Source organism: Callorhinus ursinus, unplaced genomic scaffold (genome assembly GCF_003265705.2).
Source record: "Callorhinus ursinus isolate GAN/ISIS: 27379988/994484 unplaced genomic scaffold, GSC_fseal_2.0 scaffold17, whole genome shotgun sequence".
In the NCBI taxonomy this organism is placed as follows: Eukaryota; Metazoa; Chordata; class Mammalia; order Carnivora; family Otariidae; genus Callorhinus; species Callorhinus ursinus.
Genome location: NW_027397079.1, coordinates 1,878,244 through 1,896,240, shown reverse-complemented (window position 1 = coordinate 1,896,240; position 17,997 = coordinate 1,878,244). Strand labels below are relative to the sequence as shown.

At 45.3% G+C, this 17,997-nt stretch overlaps 1 protein-coding gene across 3 annotated transcripts in view; it reads right to left on the bottom strand.

Moving 5' to 3' along the window:
• Nucleotides 1-17,997, bottom strand: part of MYOM2 (myomesin 2) — an 86,396-nt gene that overhangs the window by 19,762 nt on the left and 48,637 nt on the right. For all 3 annotated transcript variants that reach the window (XM_073902255.1, XM_073902258.1, XM_073902256.1), the window contains exons 24-28: nucleotides 16,518-16,562; nucleotides 15,814-15,950; nucleotides 4,200-4,344; nucleotides 4,024-4,083; nucleotides 2,998-3,065 (exon numbers count right to left, since the gene is read on the bottom strand). In XM_073902255.1, coding sequence (XP_073758356.1) covers nucleotides 2,998-3,065; nucleotides 4,024-4,083; nucleotides 4,200-4,344; nucleotides 15,814-15,950; nucleotides 16,518-16,562 — 455 coding nt within the window. The remainder of the gene's footprint in view (nucleotides 1-2,997; nucleotides 3,066-4,023; nucleotides 4,084-4,199; nucleotides 4,345-15,813; nucleotides 15,951-16,517; nucleotides 16,563-17,997) is intronic.

The following is a 17,997-nucleotide window of genomic DNA, read 5'->3' as shown; positions in this document are numbered from 1 at the left end:
TCTGTAACATAAGCTCAGATTTGACACTAAGCTTTGCAGAATTCCAAAGATGAGGAAGCATTTTGATTCATACACCCTGATGTGTACATCCCACGGATGAGAAACAAGCCTGGTTCTTACGAATGGAACGAACTGGCCACAACAGACTATTTGAGACGGATGATTCTGCATTTATACCCCATACGGACTCAGCAGAAGTGATGTCAATGACAAAGAAAATAAAATTACAAGTATTCAGACAGCATGACTGGTTCTGGTCCTGTTGTAGTCCGCACAGGTCAGAACGCCCACGCCGGCCCTGAGCCGGGTAACCAGTGACCGCCCAGAGCACAGTCCCTGGACAGCAGGGATCCGGAACACACTGCTCGCATTTGCACCCCAGGACACGGCAGCGTGTGCCCTACAAATGAGCCTACAAACACTTGCTGAGTCCGTGGACGGAGTGTCCCCCCTGGACCAGGATGCAGGAGCTCCATTCCCAAGGCAGGACCATGAGTTGGCAATCAATGGCAGATGGACTGTAGCCAGACAGACAACCTCCTTCCCCTAATACTTCAAAATCTTGGTGCCCATACTCCAGTGCCAACCCAACCCTTACGTCCTTTATCTCAATTCAGTGCTACCTCCCCTTTTACCCTGGTTTTCCCAGAAGTTTTAAATCACGGGTGCTTGAGTGCTAAAGACAACCCTTTCTGGTGAGCTCCGATCTCTGTCCTCTGAAACAGACATCCTCCACTGGCATCGTTGTCCCATAGCTTGGAGGTCCTCATGCCCTGCAAGGACCCACTGTCTTTCCTCTGTGCTCTCTGTGATTTCTCCCTTCTGCTCCTTAAATACAGGCACTGAAAATGTACATAAATGCCTAGAAAAGAGGGTAACAAGACCCCCAAGACATCATCTGGCACACGCCTGACTCGGTCTCCAAGAGGGAGCGCCCCAGTCCCCACGTCTGCTGTACGAGAACTCTCTAGATTTTCTTCTGTGTCTGACTGAGATTTATGGTAAACTTTTCTTTTAAAAGATAGTTTTATAAATAAATAAATATAAAAGATGGTTTTCTGTGATGTGATATTATGAATGTACGTACCTTTGCATTAATTTTCTCCATATGTTTTTTTATGCAAGTACATTTAAAAAATTATCTAACGTATTACTAAGGGGAAAACTATGTACAATAATTTACAGAATCACAGGAGCTAGAGACACAATTGTACAAAGTAAGTGTGTTAAACTACAAAATGCCCAAATCTCAGTTACTATGTGTTCAGTTTCTCCAATATCTGTGTTTAAAAACTTTTGACTCACTTCGGCCAGGGACCCTGAAATATCATCACGTATTTACAGAGGGTGTGTGGCAGTAGGATGATCTCAGAACGCCCCGGGAAGGAGAATTCCCATGTGCCCCATGGCTGCGTAAGCATGCGCTTGATGCCACACGATCAGAAACAGAGAACGAACCGACGGTAAGAGAGCCCGTCTGCCGGGACTGGCGCCCGTAGCTGCTGGGGATCCAAAGAACTGATTTTGGCAGTGCTGAGGTCTAAAAACCTGAAGATACACACCCTTTCTTCATCTGACAATTATTTGAAAAGACTACTGTCTTTCTCATCCTGTTTCCCAAGTAAACAGCCTATCCTCAGTGAGCTTTCGAGGTTTTCCCTGCAAATACCTACTGTGTTTTCATTTGTTGAACAGACCCATGCAATTTCTGTATCAGTAAACGTCTTTTATTTTAAATGATTTTGTCTCTGAGGCTTCCTTTTAAAATACTGGGGTAAGAAACTCACTATGAAAAGAAAAATAATTCTAGGTATTTTTCTGAAATGAATTTATAACAACCTCAAGCACGTTAAATATCAAAACTTTAGCTTTAGTTATTAACACGCACATAAAAAGAGATGGAAACAGGAAATCTAATTAGTACTTCATCACCAACATGAACAATGAGCCTGGACTAGTGGGAAAGATTAATGTAACCACAGCATCTCAAGGTCTACCTGACACTTACCCAGGGTGTGCGCGGCCCTCCCATGGCCCCAGACCACCCCCCACCACCCGCCTGCACACCACCTTTCCTCAAATCCCCAGTCCCATGGCTCTATGCTGCCCAGGCTTCACATCAGCCCCCTGCACTAACCCCAGGTCCCTCATCTGACCCTCAGCTACACTGAGGAGCCGGCGGCCCCGTGGCCCACCCCACAGTGACCCCATTGTCACGCTCAACCTCACTCTGGCCCCTGTGCACCACCCCCTCACACTATATTCCTGATCAGTCCATTCTCGTCCCCTCAGGTGAATGCTGCTCCATCCCTTACCCCACTTTCCTTTGCCTTCATCCCTTAACATTTTGTCCCTAGCTTTATTGAGATATAATTAACATATAACATCACTTAAGTTTAAGGGATACAACATGATGATATGGTACATCCCGATACTCTGAAATGATCACCATAACAAGGTTAGTATTACCTTCTTATGGGAAAAAACAATGCATTATTGATCTTCCCCCAGGTTCTCCTATAGCACTGCTCATGTAGCAGATAGATGCTCCTTAAAGTCTGTTCCCCCAAATACAGATTTTTACATTCAGTAGGAACTAAGGCTTACTTCATTACTCAATTGTTAGAACAAAACTTAAGGAGCATCTTCTTCCCAAAACATAACTTCTTTCCCTAAAGAAATCATGTGAGCAGCATGGAAATTACCAGATGAATTTCATTGTAGTGTACTTTCCATATGTTCACTTCCTAAAAATCTTAAATATTTTAAAATGCCTCCTTGAATCTTCTTTTGCATGCCACCACACTGTATTCTTTTCATGAAGAACAGAGACTGGAGTCTACGTAGGAAACATCCATGAGACTCAAAGTCACGCAGCATGCCCAGCACGCTGTGTTTTCTCGCATCCTATGACCAACGGCAGATGCTTCCCCAAAAGGTCTCTTGCCACCCTGTGAACGAGAGCTTACTGCTCTCTCGTTGGAGCCGAGTCCTCACCTTACAAACAAGTCGAACTTCACATTCATCTGTAACATCCCAGTGCAGATACTCAGCAAAATGAGGGCCTGAGGGGAAAATTGCGGAGAGACAGTTTTTAAAAAGGGAAAGAAAAGGAAAACACAAATACACACACACACACACACACACACACACACACACACACACATATATATTTGTGAATGCATTTTTGGCAGAAGAATAAGCTGTGCTGTATGAGAGTACAGTGATGTTTCCGCGTCCCCACCCACGTCATTCACGTGGTAAGTACTGAGCACTGCCCTATAGGAAGATACAGAACAGACAGCCGCGGTCCCCAGACGCCCCAGGTCACAGCCTCCAGAACACTGGCTCAGGTGAAGTATGCTACAGGTGCCGTGGGGTGCACACACTCACGACAGGAACAGGGAGGCCTGAAGACCCCGCTCGGACTTCGGACGGCGCCCCCAGGTTGCAGAGGTGACCGTGGAAAGTCATGTCACTGTGGGATGACCAGACCACAGAGAGATGGAAATGTGCATGTGGACAAGAGAGACAGTGAGGGAGCAGCTGGCTGACCCTGATGGTTTTGTGGGGCATGGCAGGAATAAAACGCGCGTCCCTGGGGGGCGCCTACAGTCGTCTGTCATCTGTCACGCGGCCCAGTCGTCCAAGTGTCTCACCCAAAGGAGAAAGGAGGGTCTGGGATCACCTCCGTCTCAGCAGCGAACAGGAGAGACGAGTTAGTTAGCAGGTCGACCACACGGCCTGGCCACCCTGACCATGTCCTTGACTCACAATAACAGGAAATACTAAACAGTAGATTCTGGGGCTTTTAAAGGTAGAAGCAAGACAAAACACAAATGAAAATAAATGTAACGTGCAAAGAACAGAAAAATACCCAAGTTTCTACAGATGAGAAATAGTCTAACCTCATGATTATTTAAAACAGCATTTACAGCCTTTCAGCATTGAACCAAATCTGCCGTAAACAAACATTCAATGCTGAGTCCGCTCGGGCTCCTGGGGGGCGAGTCCAGTACCTACCTTGCTTCCTGAGGAATTCCTTTCTTTGAAATTCAGCTTCGTCTAGGACAGCCTTGAACGCTAAAGCCAATATTCAGGGGAAAAAGAAATGAAAGATGTTTGCCTCTGTGTAGTCAAAACAATTTCCTGTGAATTTTTTTTTTCATGGGCATACAAAACCACTCAGGATAGTGTACCGTCTCCAATGAGAACCAGGGAGGACTGATTCTTGGCTTTTCCATCGTGAATCTGCACAGTGTAGGTGCCTTCATTCTCAATAGTGAATCGGTCCATGACCATCTCAATAAGGCCAGTTGCTTTGTCGCATTTAATTCTATGTTTCTGGAAGCAATGGTGGAGGTACAGAATCAATGCTACAGTGAAACTCCTTCTCCCGGTTTTATCTCTGACTTTGATAGTTGCATCAACCACTACCTCTTAACGGACTGTGACATACACAAAAACGCAAAATGAAATTAAACCCAGGAAACCTCTTGGTGAACCGCACACAAACCAAGGGACACACGCACCCACTCAGGATGCAGCCCGTGTTCTGTGCGGGAGCCGCCCCCTCCCGGAAGACTCCAGCAAGGACTGCACACACCCAAGAACAAGCATCTAGCACGAGATGATTAAGGACATGGGGGGGGAAACAGTGTGCATGTCAGCATACCCCACGCGGACCACGCAACACAGGTGGCCAGCAACAACCAACCATCAAGCACCATGCTGTCCCCAGCTCTGAGGACTCAGAACCATGGCTTCAAGGCTGTTGCGTGGACCAGGCCACCGAAGCTGGGTGTCAGGTGTGCAGACTTTCCGGAAGAGTATGTGTGCCTCGGCAAGTCTGGCACCTTGTGCTGCCCTCACTCCTGAGGCCACAGCTTGGTGCAGCCTCTCACACGGGGTTCCCCATCCCCCCCCAGACTGGTCCAGGGAGGTCCTACCAGGACCTGCCCCTGGAGCCGGCTGGGTGCCCTTCCCGTAACATGCCTGCCACGAATGCCCCCCCTTCCAGGGCAGACCTCACCCCGGCCCAAGTGTCCACCCACCACCTGCCCATCCTGCTGGACGGTGAGGCCTTCAGAGCTCAAACAGTCCCCACCCTTTCTGCCCAGGACCTGTGCACCCGGCAGGCGGTAAAGACCAAATAAATGTGTGTGGGATTCTCACCAACCAGCTCATTTCGCCGTCCGTGGCGCCCTGCCGGCCCTGGTCCGCCACCACCACACTGTAGTCCCCTCCCAACAACATCTAGTTGGGGACACGTCCCTGCACCACCCAGCCCATCCGAAGATCAGCTTTCTCTCACACCCCACTGTCCTCGTTTGTGATGAACTCACAGACACCAGAATGATTTATGGTGGCTGATGGACAACGCCTTCTCCAGCCTTGGATGAGACAATATCTGAAAACGAAGCAGGGGTTGTGGGGCCAGAAGGACCACATCCAGAGAATGAGTCACCTCAAACGCAGGGAATGGTGCATGCGAGGCCCCGGGGCTCAGGAGTCTTCTCTCTAGTGACTGCTCATGACTCCCGGGGTAACCCGCAGGACGCTCCCTGCACACGCTCCTCCTCCCTGTGAGCCCCGCGGGGGGTCCAGCAGGGTCTTCCCACCTGAACCCTGATCTCAGCCCTGCAGGGGCAGAGGCCCGGGGAGCAAGACGAGCAGAACAAACACGAGCCATCTGTGGTCGGCAGCAAGGACAACAGGGTCACCCAGGGAACCTCCTCAGCCCTCAGAAAGCACACTCTGTGTAGAACGCTCCCCTTACTAAGAATTCAGAAAGAATGTGCATCTGAAGGTGGCTTTACGGAAAACCTGTAAACAGTGCGCATTCTCTGACGGACGCTCACATTCAGAGCCCGGCGTTCCAAAGGCCACTGTCTCAACAGCGTTCAGGATGTGGATACGAGCAAAAGAGCCTCTTTGCCTAGTTCATCTGAGTTCACCTCCCGAGCATTGGGCACGGTTTTTTTTTTTTTTTAAGATTTTATTTATTTATTAGAGAGAGAGAGCACATGAGACGGGGGAGGGTCAGAGGGAGAAGCAGACTCCCTGCTGAGCCAGGAGCCCGATGTGGGACTAGATCCCAGGACTCCAGGATCATGACCTGAGCTGAAGGCAGTCGCTTAACCAACTGAGCCACCCAGGCGCCCCATGGGCACTGTTTCTAAACCCTTGTGCCCAGCCTGGAAGGGCTCCGGATGTCTCTGACAGCCCATCCCCGTCCTCCAGATGTGGGCACCTCCCTGTTTGTCCAACCGCCAGCATTCGGCACAGGCGGCAGCAGGGCCGGCCTGGCCTCCTCTCTGCCTCCCCCAGACTGACCCCGGGTACCCCTGCTCCTGAAACCCTCCTCACCGCTTCAGCCCTCCCGTCGCTGTCTCTGAGCTCAGGCGGCCTTGCAGGACTGTTTGAAGTCGGCTGTGTCACCACCTTCTTGAGTTGATTGTACAGCTCCAGCAGGCAGGCTCACGCCCCCCTGAGGGTCCCTACCGTTTGGCTGGTTCAGAGGGACAATCAGAAATGATTTGTAAGTAAGGGAGCAAAATGGCGGAGCAGTAGAAGACCTAGATTTTATCTGGTCTGAGGAATTCAGCTGGATAGGGATCAAACCATTCTGAACACCTACGAACTCAACAGGAGATCGAAGAGGAGAGTAGCAACAACTCTCTGAACAGAGAAGCGACCACTTATTGGAAGGTAGGACGTGCGGAGAAGTGAATCCGAGGCGATATTCGGGAGGATAGACGGCGGGGGAGGGGCCTCCGTCGGCCGCTTCTGGCAAGTGCTAGAGCCGCGGAGCACAAAATCTCGGAACTTTTAGAAGTCGGCTCCGCGGAGGGACGTCGTTCCAGTGGCTAAGCGGGGGGGTGGAAACCTCAAAGGACAGTGTGACCCCTCGGGGTCACAGAAAGACCGGGGGTGCCTGAGTGCGCCAGAGCTCCCAGGTATCGGAGCGGGGAAGCCGGCTGCAGAGATGGAGCCAAGGCGCGGGCTCTCAGCTCGGGGTTGCCATAAACTGTGATCCGCGGCCCAGTCGGGCCACTGCTCCTCCAGCAGGGACCCAACAAGCGGCAGATCCAGGGAGACTCCCCTCCCTCCCCCAGGAGGAGCGGCGTGGGAACGCACCGCAGGGATCTGCTGGGTTTGGAGACTCCACAGGGGGTCCGGGTGCCAGAGATAGAAACGCTCGGTCACAGGCCGGGTGTGCATGGAGTGTGGCCATACACCAGGGAGATGGGAGTGACTGCTTTTCTCTGGGGGCACACTGAGGAGCGGGGCCCCGAGTTCTCGGCTCCTCCGGGTGGAGATTGGGAGGCCTCCATTTTCACTCTCGTCCTCCAATGCTGTACGGAGAGCTTGCAGGGAACAAAAGCTCCTGAGAGCAAACCCGAGCAGCTTGCTTAGCCCGGACGACAAGGGCGGGGCAATTCCGCCTCCAGCAAAGACATTTGGGAACCACAGCAACAGGCCCCTCCCCCAGAAGATCAGCACGAACAGCCAGCAAGCCAAGACCAAGTTTACCGATCAAGGAGAACGGGAGAACTCCAGCGCTAGGGGAATACTGCACATAGAATTCATGGCTTTTTTACCATGATTCATTAGCCTTTCAAAGTTAATTTTTTTAACTGTCTTATTTCTTTTAATTTTTCTTTTTCCCTCTTTCAACCAACATCTTATTAATCCCTTTTTTAAAAAAATTTTATTTTTCATTTTAGAGTCATATTCTATCTCTTCAGTTATCCTTATTTTTGCCATATATAAAAGTTGTTCTCTCTTTAAAATTTTGAGATACAGTTACTTCTAACAATCAAAATATACCCTAAATCTCTACTGTATGGCTCTGTTCTAGTATCCTGCCTGATCACATTCTCTCCCCTTTTTTTTCTTTCTTTCCTTTTTTTTTCAAGCACCTTATCAATTCCTTTTTTAAATTTTTTATACTTTTCATCTTTACAATCAAATTCCATCACTCCATTGTATCAACCCTTATTTTGTACATATATAAGTCTTTATTTCTTTAAAATTTTAGGAGGCACTTTCTTCTAACAGACCAAAATATACCCAAAATCAAGTGTGTGGCACTGATCTATGCACTAGCCTGATCATATTTGATCATATTCTGTGTTTTTTGTTTTCTTCTGTTTTTGTTTGTTTTTATCTTTTTCTTTTTTTTTTCTCTTTCTTTTTTCGTTCTTTCCCTTTCTTTTCCCCTGGTTGCAGGTCTTTTCTGATTTGTATAGAGTATATTTTCTGGGAACATTGTTAACCTGTTAGGATTTTGTTCTCTCATTCATTACTCTCCTCTGGACAAAATGAGAACACGAAAAAAATCATCTCAAAAAAAAGAACAAGACTTAGTACCGTGTGCCAGAAACCGACTCAACACGGACATTAGTACGATGTCGGACCTAGAGTTCAGAATCATGATTTTAAAGATCCTAGCTGGACTTGAAAAAAGCATGGAAGTTATTAGAGAAACGCTTTCTGGAGAAATAAAAGAACTAAAATCTAACCAAGTCGAAATCAAAAAGGCTATTAGTGAGGTGAAATCAAAAATGGAGGCTCTGCTAGGATAAATGAGGCAGAAGAGAGAATCAGTGAGATAGAAGACCAAATGATGGAAAATAAAGAGGCTGAGAAAAAGAGAAATAAACAACTACTGGATCATGAGGGCAGAATTCAAGACATAAGCAATACGATAAAACAAAACAACATTAGAATAATTGGGATCCCAGAAGAAGAAGAAAGAGAGAGAGGGGCAGAAGGTTTATTGGAGCAAATTATAGCAGAGAACTTCCCTAATGTGAGGAAGGAAACAGGCATCAAAATCCAGGAGGCACAGAGAATCCCTGTCAAAATCCATAAAAATAGGTCAACACCCCAATATCTAATAGTAAAACTTACGAGTCTCAGAGACAAAGAGAAAATACTGAAAGCAGCTCAGGAGAAGAGATATGTAACCTATAATTGTAGAAACATTAGAATAGCAACAGAACTATCGACAGAGACCTGGCAGGCCAGAAAGGACTGACATGATATCTTCAGTGCACTAAATGAGAAAAATATGCAGCCAAGAATACTATATCCAGCAGGCTGTCATTGAAAATAGAAGGAGAGATAAAAAGCTTCCAGGACAAACAAAAACTAAAGGAATTTGCAAACACGAAACCAGCCCTCCAAGAAATATTGAAAGGGGTCCTCTAAGCAAAGAGAGATCCTAAAAGCAGCATAGACCAGAAAGGAACACAGACAATATACATTAACAGTCACCTTACAGCCATTACAACACCACTAAATTCATATCTTTCAATAATTACCCTGAATGTAAATGGGCTAAATGCCCCAATCAAAAGACACAAACTACCAGATTGGTTAATAAAAAAGACCCATCAATACGCTGTCTGCAAGAGATTCATTTTAGACCCAAAGACATCCCACATTGAAAGTGAGGGGGTGGAAAACTATTTACCATGCTAATAGACACCCAAAGAAAGCTGGGGTGGCAATCCTTATAACAGACATAGAAGATTTTAAACCAAAGACTGTAATAAGAGATGAGGAATGACACTATATCCTACTTAAAGGGTCTATCCAACAAGAAGATCTAACAATTGTAAATATCAATGCCCCTAACATGGGAGTGGCCAATTATATAAGGCAATTAATAACAAAAGCAAAGAAACACATTGACAACAATACAATACTAGTGGGGTAATTTAACATCCCCCTGACTGAAATGGACAGATCATCTAAGCAAAAGATCAACAAGGAAATGAAAGACTTTAAATGACACACTGGACCAAATGGACTTCACAGACATATTCAGAACATTCCATCCCAACGCAACAGAATACACATTCTTCTCTAGTGCCCATGGAACATTCTCCAGAATAGATCACATCCTACGTCACAAATCAGGTCTCCACCGGTACCAAAAGACTGGGATTGTTCCCTGCATATTTTCAGACCACAATGCTTTGAAACTAGAACTCAATCCCAAGAGGAAAGTCGGAAAGAACTCAAATACATGGAGGCTAAAGAGCATCCTACTAAAGAATGAATGGGTCAACCAGGAAATTAAAGAAGAATTTAAAAAATTCATGGAAACTAATGAAAATGAAAACACAACTGTTCAAAATCTGTGGGATGCAGTACAGGCAGTCCTAAGAGGAAAGTATATAGCACACAACCCTTTCTCAAGAAACAAGAAAGGTCTCAAATAGACAACCTAACCCTACATCTAAAGGAGCTAGAGATAAAACAGCAAATAAAGCCTAAACCCAGCAGGAGAAGAGAAATCATTACGATCAGAGCAGAAATCAATGAAATAGAAACCAAAAGAACAGTAGAACAGATCAATGAAACGAGGAGCTGGTTCTTTGAAAGAATTAACAAGATTGATAAACCCCTGGCCAGACTTATCAAAAAGAAAAGAGAAATGACCCAAAACAACAAAATCATGAACGAAAGAGGAGAGATCACAACCTACACCTAAGAAATATAAACAATTATAAGAACATATTATGAGCAAGTCTATGCCAGCAAATTAGATAACCTGGAAGAAATGGATGCATTCCTAGAGATGTATCAACTACCAAAATTGAACCAGAAAGAAATAGAAAACCTAAACAGACCTATAATCACTAAGGAAATTGAAGCAGTCATCAAAAATCTCCCAACAAACAAAAGCCCAGGGCCAGATGGCTTCCCAGGGGAATTCTATCAGACATTTCAAGACGAATTAATACCTATTCTCCTGAAACTGTTCCAAAAAATAGAAATGGAAGGAAAACTTCCAAACTCATTTTATGAGGCCAGCATTACCTTGATCCCAAAATCAGACAAAGACCCAATCAAAAAGGAGAATTACAAACCAATATCCTTGATGAACATGGATGCAAAAATTCTCACCAAAATAGTAGCCAATAGGATCCAACAGTACATTAAAAGGATTATTTACCATGATGAAGTGGGATTTATCCCTGGGCTGCAAGGCTGTTTCAACATCCACAAATCAATCAACGTGATACAATACATTAACAAAAGAAAGAACAGGAATCATATGATCCTCTCAATAGATGCAGAAAAAGCATTTGACAAAGTACAGCATCCTTTCTTGATCAAAACTCTTCAGAGTATAGGGATAGAGGGCACATACCTCAATATCATAAAGCCATCTATGAAAAACCTACAGCCGATATCATTCTCAATGGGGAAAAGATGAGAGTTTTCCCCCTGAGGTCAGGAACGTGGCAGGGATGTCCATTCTCACCACTGCTATTCAACATAGTATTAGAAGTCCTAGCCACAGCAATCAGACAAAAAAAGAAATCAAAGGCATCCAAATCAGCAAAGAGGAAGTCAAACTCTCATTCTTTGCAGATGATAGGATACTTTATGTGGAAAACCCAAAAGACTCCACCCCAAAACTGCTAGAACTCATACAGGAATTCAGTCAAGTGGCAGGATATAAAATCAATGCACAGAAATCAGTGGCATTCCTATACACCAACAACAAGACAGAAGAGAGACAAATTAAGGAGTCGATCCCATTTACAATTGCACCCAAAACCATTAGATACCTAGGAATATATTTAACCAAAGAGGCAAAGGATCTGTACTCAGAAAACTATAAAATAGTCATGAAAGAAATAGAGGTAGACACAAAGAAATTGAAAAATGTTCCATGCTTATGGATTGGAAGAACAAACATTGTGAAGATCTCAATGCTACCTAGAGCAATCTACACATTCAATGCAATCCCCATCAAAATAGCATCCACATTTTTCAAAGAAATGGAACAAATAATCTTAAAATTTGTATGGAACCAGAAGAGACCCCGAATACCCAGAGGAATGTTGAAAAAGAAAAGCAAAGCTGGCGGCATCACAATTCCGGACTTCCAGCTCTATTACAAAGCTGTCATCATCAAGACAGTATGGTACTGTCACAAAAACAGACACACAGATCAATGGAACAGAATAGAGAGCCCAGAAATGGACCCTCAACTCTATGGTCAACTCATCTTTGACAAAGCAGGAAAGAATGTCCAATGGAAAAAAGACAGTCTCTTCAACAAATGGTGTTGGGAAAATTGGACAGCCACATGCAAAAGAATGAAACTGGACCATTTCCTTAACACCACACACAAAAACAGACTCCAAATGGTTGAAAGACCTAAACGTGAGACAGGAGTCCATCCAAATCCTAAAGGAGAACACAGGTAGCAACCTCTTCGACCTCAGCCGCAGCAACTTCTTCCTAGAAACATCGCCAAAGGCACGGGAAGCCAGGGCAAAAATGAACTCTTGGGATTTCATCAAGATAAAAAGGTTTTGCACAGCAAAAGAAACAGTCCACAAAACCAAAAGACAACCAGCAGAATGGGAGAAAATATTTGCAAATGACATATCAGATCAAGGGCTAGTATCCAGAATCTATAAAGAACTTATCAAACTCAACACCCAAAGAACAAATAATCCAATCAAGAAATGGGCAGAAGACATGAACAGACATTTTTCCAAAGAAGACATCCAAATGGCCAACAGACACATGAAAAAGTGCTCCACCTCACTTGGCATCAGGGAAATCCATATCAAAACCTCAATGAGATACCACCTCACACCAGTCAGAATGGCTAAAATTAACAAGTCAGGAAACGACAGATATTGGCGGGGATGTGGAGAAAGGGGAACCCTCCTACACTGTTGGTGGGAATGCAAGCTGGTGCAACTACTCTGGAAAACAGTATGGAGGTTCCTCAAAGGGTTGAGAATAGAGCTACCATACGATCCAGCAATTGCACTACTGGGTATTTACGCCAAAGATACAAATGTAGGGATCCGAAGGGGTACGTGCACCCCGATGTTTATAGCAGCAATGTCCACAATAGCCAAACTGTGGAAAGAGCCAAGATGTCCATCGACAGATGAATGGATAAAGAAGAGGTGGTATATATACACAATGGAATATTATGCAGCCATCAAAAGGAATGAGATCTTGCCATTTGCAATGACATGGATGGAACTGGAGGGTGTTATGCTGAAGGAAATAAGTCAATCAGAGAAAGACATGTATCATATGACCTCACTGATATGAGGAATCCATCCCAGGAAACAAACTGAGGGTTGCTGGAGTGATGGGGGGTGTGAGGGATGGGGTGGCTGGGTGATAGACATTGGGTCGGGTATGTGCCATGGTGAGCGCTGTGAATTGTGCAAGACTGTACCTGTATCACAGACCTGTACCTCTAAAACAAATAATGCATTATATGTTAAAAAAAAATAGTAGAAAGGGAAAAATGAAGGGGGGTGAATAGGAGGGGAGACGAACCATGAGAGACGATGGACTCTGAAAAACAAACAGGGTTCTAGAGGGGAGGGGGTGGGGGGATGGGTTAGCCTGGTGATGGGTATTAAAGAGGGCACATTCTGCATGGAGCACTGGGTGTTATGCACAAACAATGAATCATGGAACATTACATCAAAAACTAATGATGTGATGTATGGTGATTAACATAACAATAAAAAATTTAAAGAAAAAAATTTAAAAAAAGAAATTTTAAAAAAAGGAAAAAGAAAAGAAATGATTTGTAAAATACACCCACGGGTAGAAGAAAATGACTATCATGCTCTCACGGTCAACTGTGACACTTCCGGTCCTGCTTAATCAAATACGACGTTGAGGCTTTAAGTGAATAAAACCCACGCCCTGGCCTTGCCTTTCAGCAAACAGAAACAAAATCATCTTCACAGTTAGAAATTCCATTGCGATTTCACATCTGTGAGGCACAGAGCATGTGCTTGTATAAGGTCCCTTAGATGGTGTCTGGATGGGAAACTGAGCCAGGAACTAGGTCCGAGGGACATGATGGAGAGTGACAAATGAACAAGCATGGCCTCAGCCTGCTTTCTGAGAGAGCAGTCACTGACAAACGTCCCGATCACAGAGCGTGGCTACCGTGTGTCCTCCGGGCAGACTGGCGGTGGCGCCAGAGGGAGCCCGGTGGCAACGGAAGCAGGAGTCCTGCACAGGTGTAGTTCACCGGCTTGCTCCTTCATTCTGAGTATTTACGTTTGAATACGGGGTGCAAATTTCAAATCAATGAGACAAAGCCCTGTTCTTGTTTGTCTGACACCATGCTCGCTTCCAACACCTGCAAGGAGAGGGACCCCAGGAGCCGACCCCACCAGGTCTGAGAAGTAGGAACGCAAGACTCTCACCAGCCGGATACTTTGTGATACAGTAGCTATTCTAATGCTCTCAGCTACTGCACTGCAGTGTCTGAGCGGGTTTTAGAAATTAATTAGGCTTCTTGCGATTGCCATTATGCAGCAAGATGAAGTTCAATGATTTTATGGGTGCCATAAATACAGGCTTTTATGTGACTCACACAAAAAAAATCAATCTCCCCCCAGAAAAGTCACCTGTGGATTGCTAATTAAACAAGTGAAATAGTGCAGCCCTATCCCAAAAAGATTAGCCACAGAGCAAAGACATCAGTTTTTAAAGCAAGCTCTATGCAGCAGGTAGGAAATGTTAATCAAAAGATGTTCTACAAATAAAGTGCAATTACACGAAATTCCTTTTCATCTCATAGCACGGTCTCTGCTCGAAGAGAATTTCTCCAAGTCCTTGACCGTGCAGTACACTCTCCCAGGACAGAATGTATAATGCTGGATTTTTTGCAGCCAGGAGGAAAAGCCTGCTGTCCGTTCATCAGCCACTCCTCCCACCTGCACGCCTCTCAGAGTATGTCACTGTCTCTCAAGGGTAAGAAAAACTGCATGATCTTTGTCCATTCTGGATTTCTGCCTGACACCTGCTCATCTAACCAGGTAAGCCTTAACAAACACCCATGGGAACAAAGTCTGGACTAGGGATGAGGGGCCTAGCTCAGTGACACAGTAAGTGGGCACCTGCATGGCCTCAGTGATTCCTACATGTCAACCATTCCATGAACATGTGTGCAGTGCACACGGATGAGGCGTCCAGAGTCAGTAGGACCCTGAACAGACTGATGACACCACACACTGAGTACCAGGGGAAAAGAGCAGAGGAGGTAAAGACCCCTCGCTCTCCACTCAACAGTAAAGAAAGGGCCCATGGAGCAGGTTTTCCTTCAGCTGGAAATTACAGCAGCGGTGCTAGAATTATTAGACAAGAAAAAATACATTGAAACATACTCAATGTTCTTCCACAGCCAAAAAGGAATATTTATGAGAATTGTAGGATTCATTGAATACAATTAAAAGCAGAACAAGGGCAAAAATATTTGTATTCTAGCATTCAATACTCTGTTGGCAGTTCTGTTATGCTTTGCCTAAACAGAACAGCCTAAAAGGTTAGGGAAGGAGTAGAAACAGATTTCCCCATGGATGCCTTCCATGGGAAGCTCTCGGTGAGGGGGGGAGGGGGACCCACAGACAATGGGGTAAAAATGCATGCCTTCAAAACCAAGGTCAAGAATAAATAGGCCTGTCCATCAAGGATAATTCCATGCCCCCCATGTCACCTGAACCTTTTCATAACACCAGGCTCAATATCTCTAAAACAAAGCTGACCATTGTTCAATTCTGGCAGGCTTGGATTTCAAGGACTCCTGATCTCTCATCTAACCCAGACCAGTCTCTGAATATCGCAAGAATCAACCGTCACGCGTTCATCTCGCCAACCTGCTACACCCCAATTTCTGCAGTTCAAAAGAAAACACACACAAAACATGGACCCGAAGTCGCTGACCTACCAAAGTAAAACCCGGCCTCTCTGAAGCCAAAGATCACTCACACATGAACTCACCTCACTGTCAGAGACTTCTCTGTCATTAATAATGAATCGGTAGCTCGCATCTGGTGATAAGTGCTCAGCCTGGAGCCAGAAGCGAACCTGGCCCTTATCAAAAATCTCATAAGCTAATTCTGATTTCAGAGGAATCGCTACAGGAAGAAAAGAAATCGAAAGTCAATAATGCATGAATTGTTGTGAGACAGGATAGCTGCATATTGGAGGAAAATATCAATCCTGGTTATTAAATTTTTGAGGATGTGAAACCCTGGAGTGTTGAATTGGATTATGAAAACCAAAAAATAAAACTAAAACCCTAGGTTAGCCTGTTGTTGCAGGTAAGGCCCCGTGCCGCGTGAGCCGTGTACGCACACACCTGGCTCTTCCGTGGACCCCGAGGCATGCCCCCATGTGCTCCCTCTGTATTCAGTGTAACTCAGTAACCGAAGACTCCACCTGACTGACTTGCTTGGATTAGGATCAGCTACGCTAAACCCCAAATTCAAAACTCTCTCTATGCAATAAAAATTTCTACAAGTTGCATTATCAACTCATATTTGTTTCCAATGAACAGGTGACAAGCCTGGAAGCTGGATGCGTGAAATGAAACGGTCCATGCCCAAAGTGCTCTTTGGTGAGCTTCCTGCCTTAATGAGCAGGGCCCTCCCCCGATGGCTTGCTGTCTGCCTGCAAACAGGCAGAGTCCCACGCTTACTTACTGGGATTCTTGATTTCGTTGCTCAGTGCCATCAAACGTTCAAGCTCTAAAATTAAGAAAAATACGTGCATTGATTTTTGACCCATACATTCAGAAGTCTGTAAACAATTACAAGGCTAACCCCTAGCAGGGATCTGACACCACCAAGATTTAATCTGTGCTTGAGTAAGAAACATGAACTAGAAGTTAAAATGCAAATAGGAGTTACACCACCTTTGAATACTCTCTTCAGCTGAGATCCTCACCATATAATAACCCTGTCTTGAAGGGGAGGGTGGTGCGGCACATGAGGGCAGAGCCTTGGGGACAGTGGGGCTGGGGGTGGGGGCAGGCTTTGCACAGGGGAGCTTTAAAGACACCCATTCCCAGAGCCTCGAATTCCATACGAACTCCTTCCTAATTTCAATCTGGTGCTGAGAGTGTGTGGGTGGTCTGTGATTTTCCTTCCCCTTGCAAGATGTCCTTCAAAATGCTTCGCCCACTCAAGATTTCACTGTGAGGCATACTGCCATGAGTTTAAAATATAAATATAAATATAAATATAAAAAATATAAATATAAATGCATCATTCCTGAAGGAGTCCCAAGAGCAAGATAAGAAAAACTGAAGGTTTTAAGCCATTTCTTCCATCCTTCCTTCCTTCTTAACTAGAACTTAGAAAAGAGATCGTGGTCACTAAGATATGTATGAACACGCTCACTTGAACCGAAAAAGGAAGTCAGACTTTTCCTCGCTGGGTGACTGGCTTGACTTCCCCATTAGGTCTAATGGTAGGAATTTCCATAAATCAAATGAGCTAAATCTGCAGTTCCAAGGTTTTATCTAAAAGATTTCTTAAAGTCCACATATGTTATAAAACATGCTGGAAGTTTTCATCCTTTGCAACTATTTAAAATTAAAGTGAAAATGTCATCTACAAACTTAAAACTAGTGCAGAGAAGTAGAACACTATTCAGGATTATTTAAGAATGTTTTGAGTTAAAAACTGAAGACCGCTGAGTTAGGGTCAGAAAAGGCAGCTCAAAAAGCATTCGGAGCAGATTCCTGATCTGCTCCGGCCCCTATCCCTGGGCAAGAGCATCCTGAGGACCCTGGATAGCAGCATCCACACAGACCACTTGGCCATCCTCCTGCTATTTCTTGTTAAATCTGCACGAGCTTCCCCAGGTTTACCCAGGATCTGCTCCAGCCCTGCAGGGGCCCAAGGCATTGGCGCGGAGCTTCCCAACATGGGTCCATGCCTCTCCTCCCAGCCCATGCTGGACAACCATCCGAATCAGGCGTCCTCGGGATCACACCCTCGGCCTGCTGCCAGCCAACATGACAGTAGGGAACTTCGGGGTCTGCTCACCAGGCACCAGGCCTCTCACAAGACCCCACATTTTAACAGCGGACTCTCAACAGCTCTAGAGACCCAGAGAACCCTGGACATCTGACCATGCTGTCCAGCACGACATAGCTCACTGCACATCTCCGTGAGA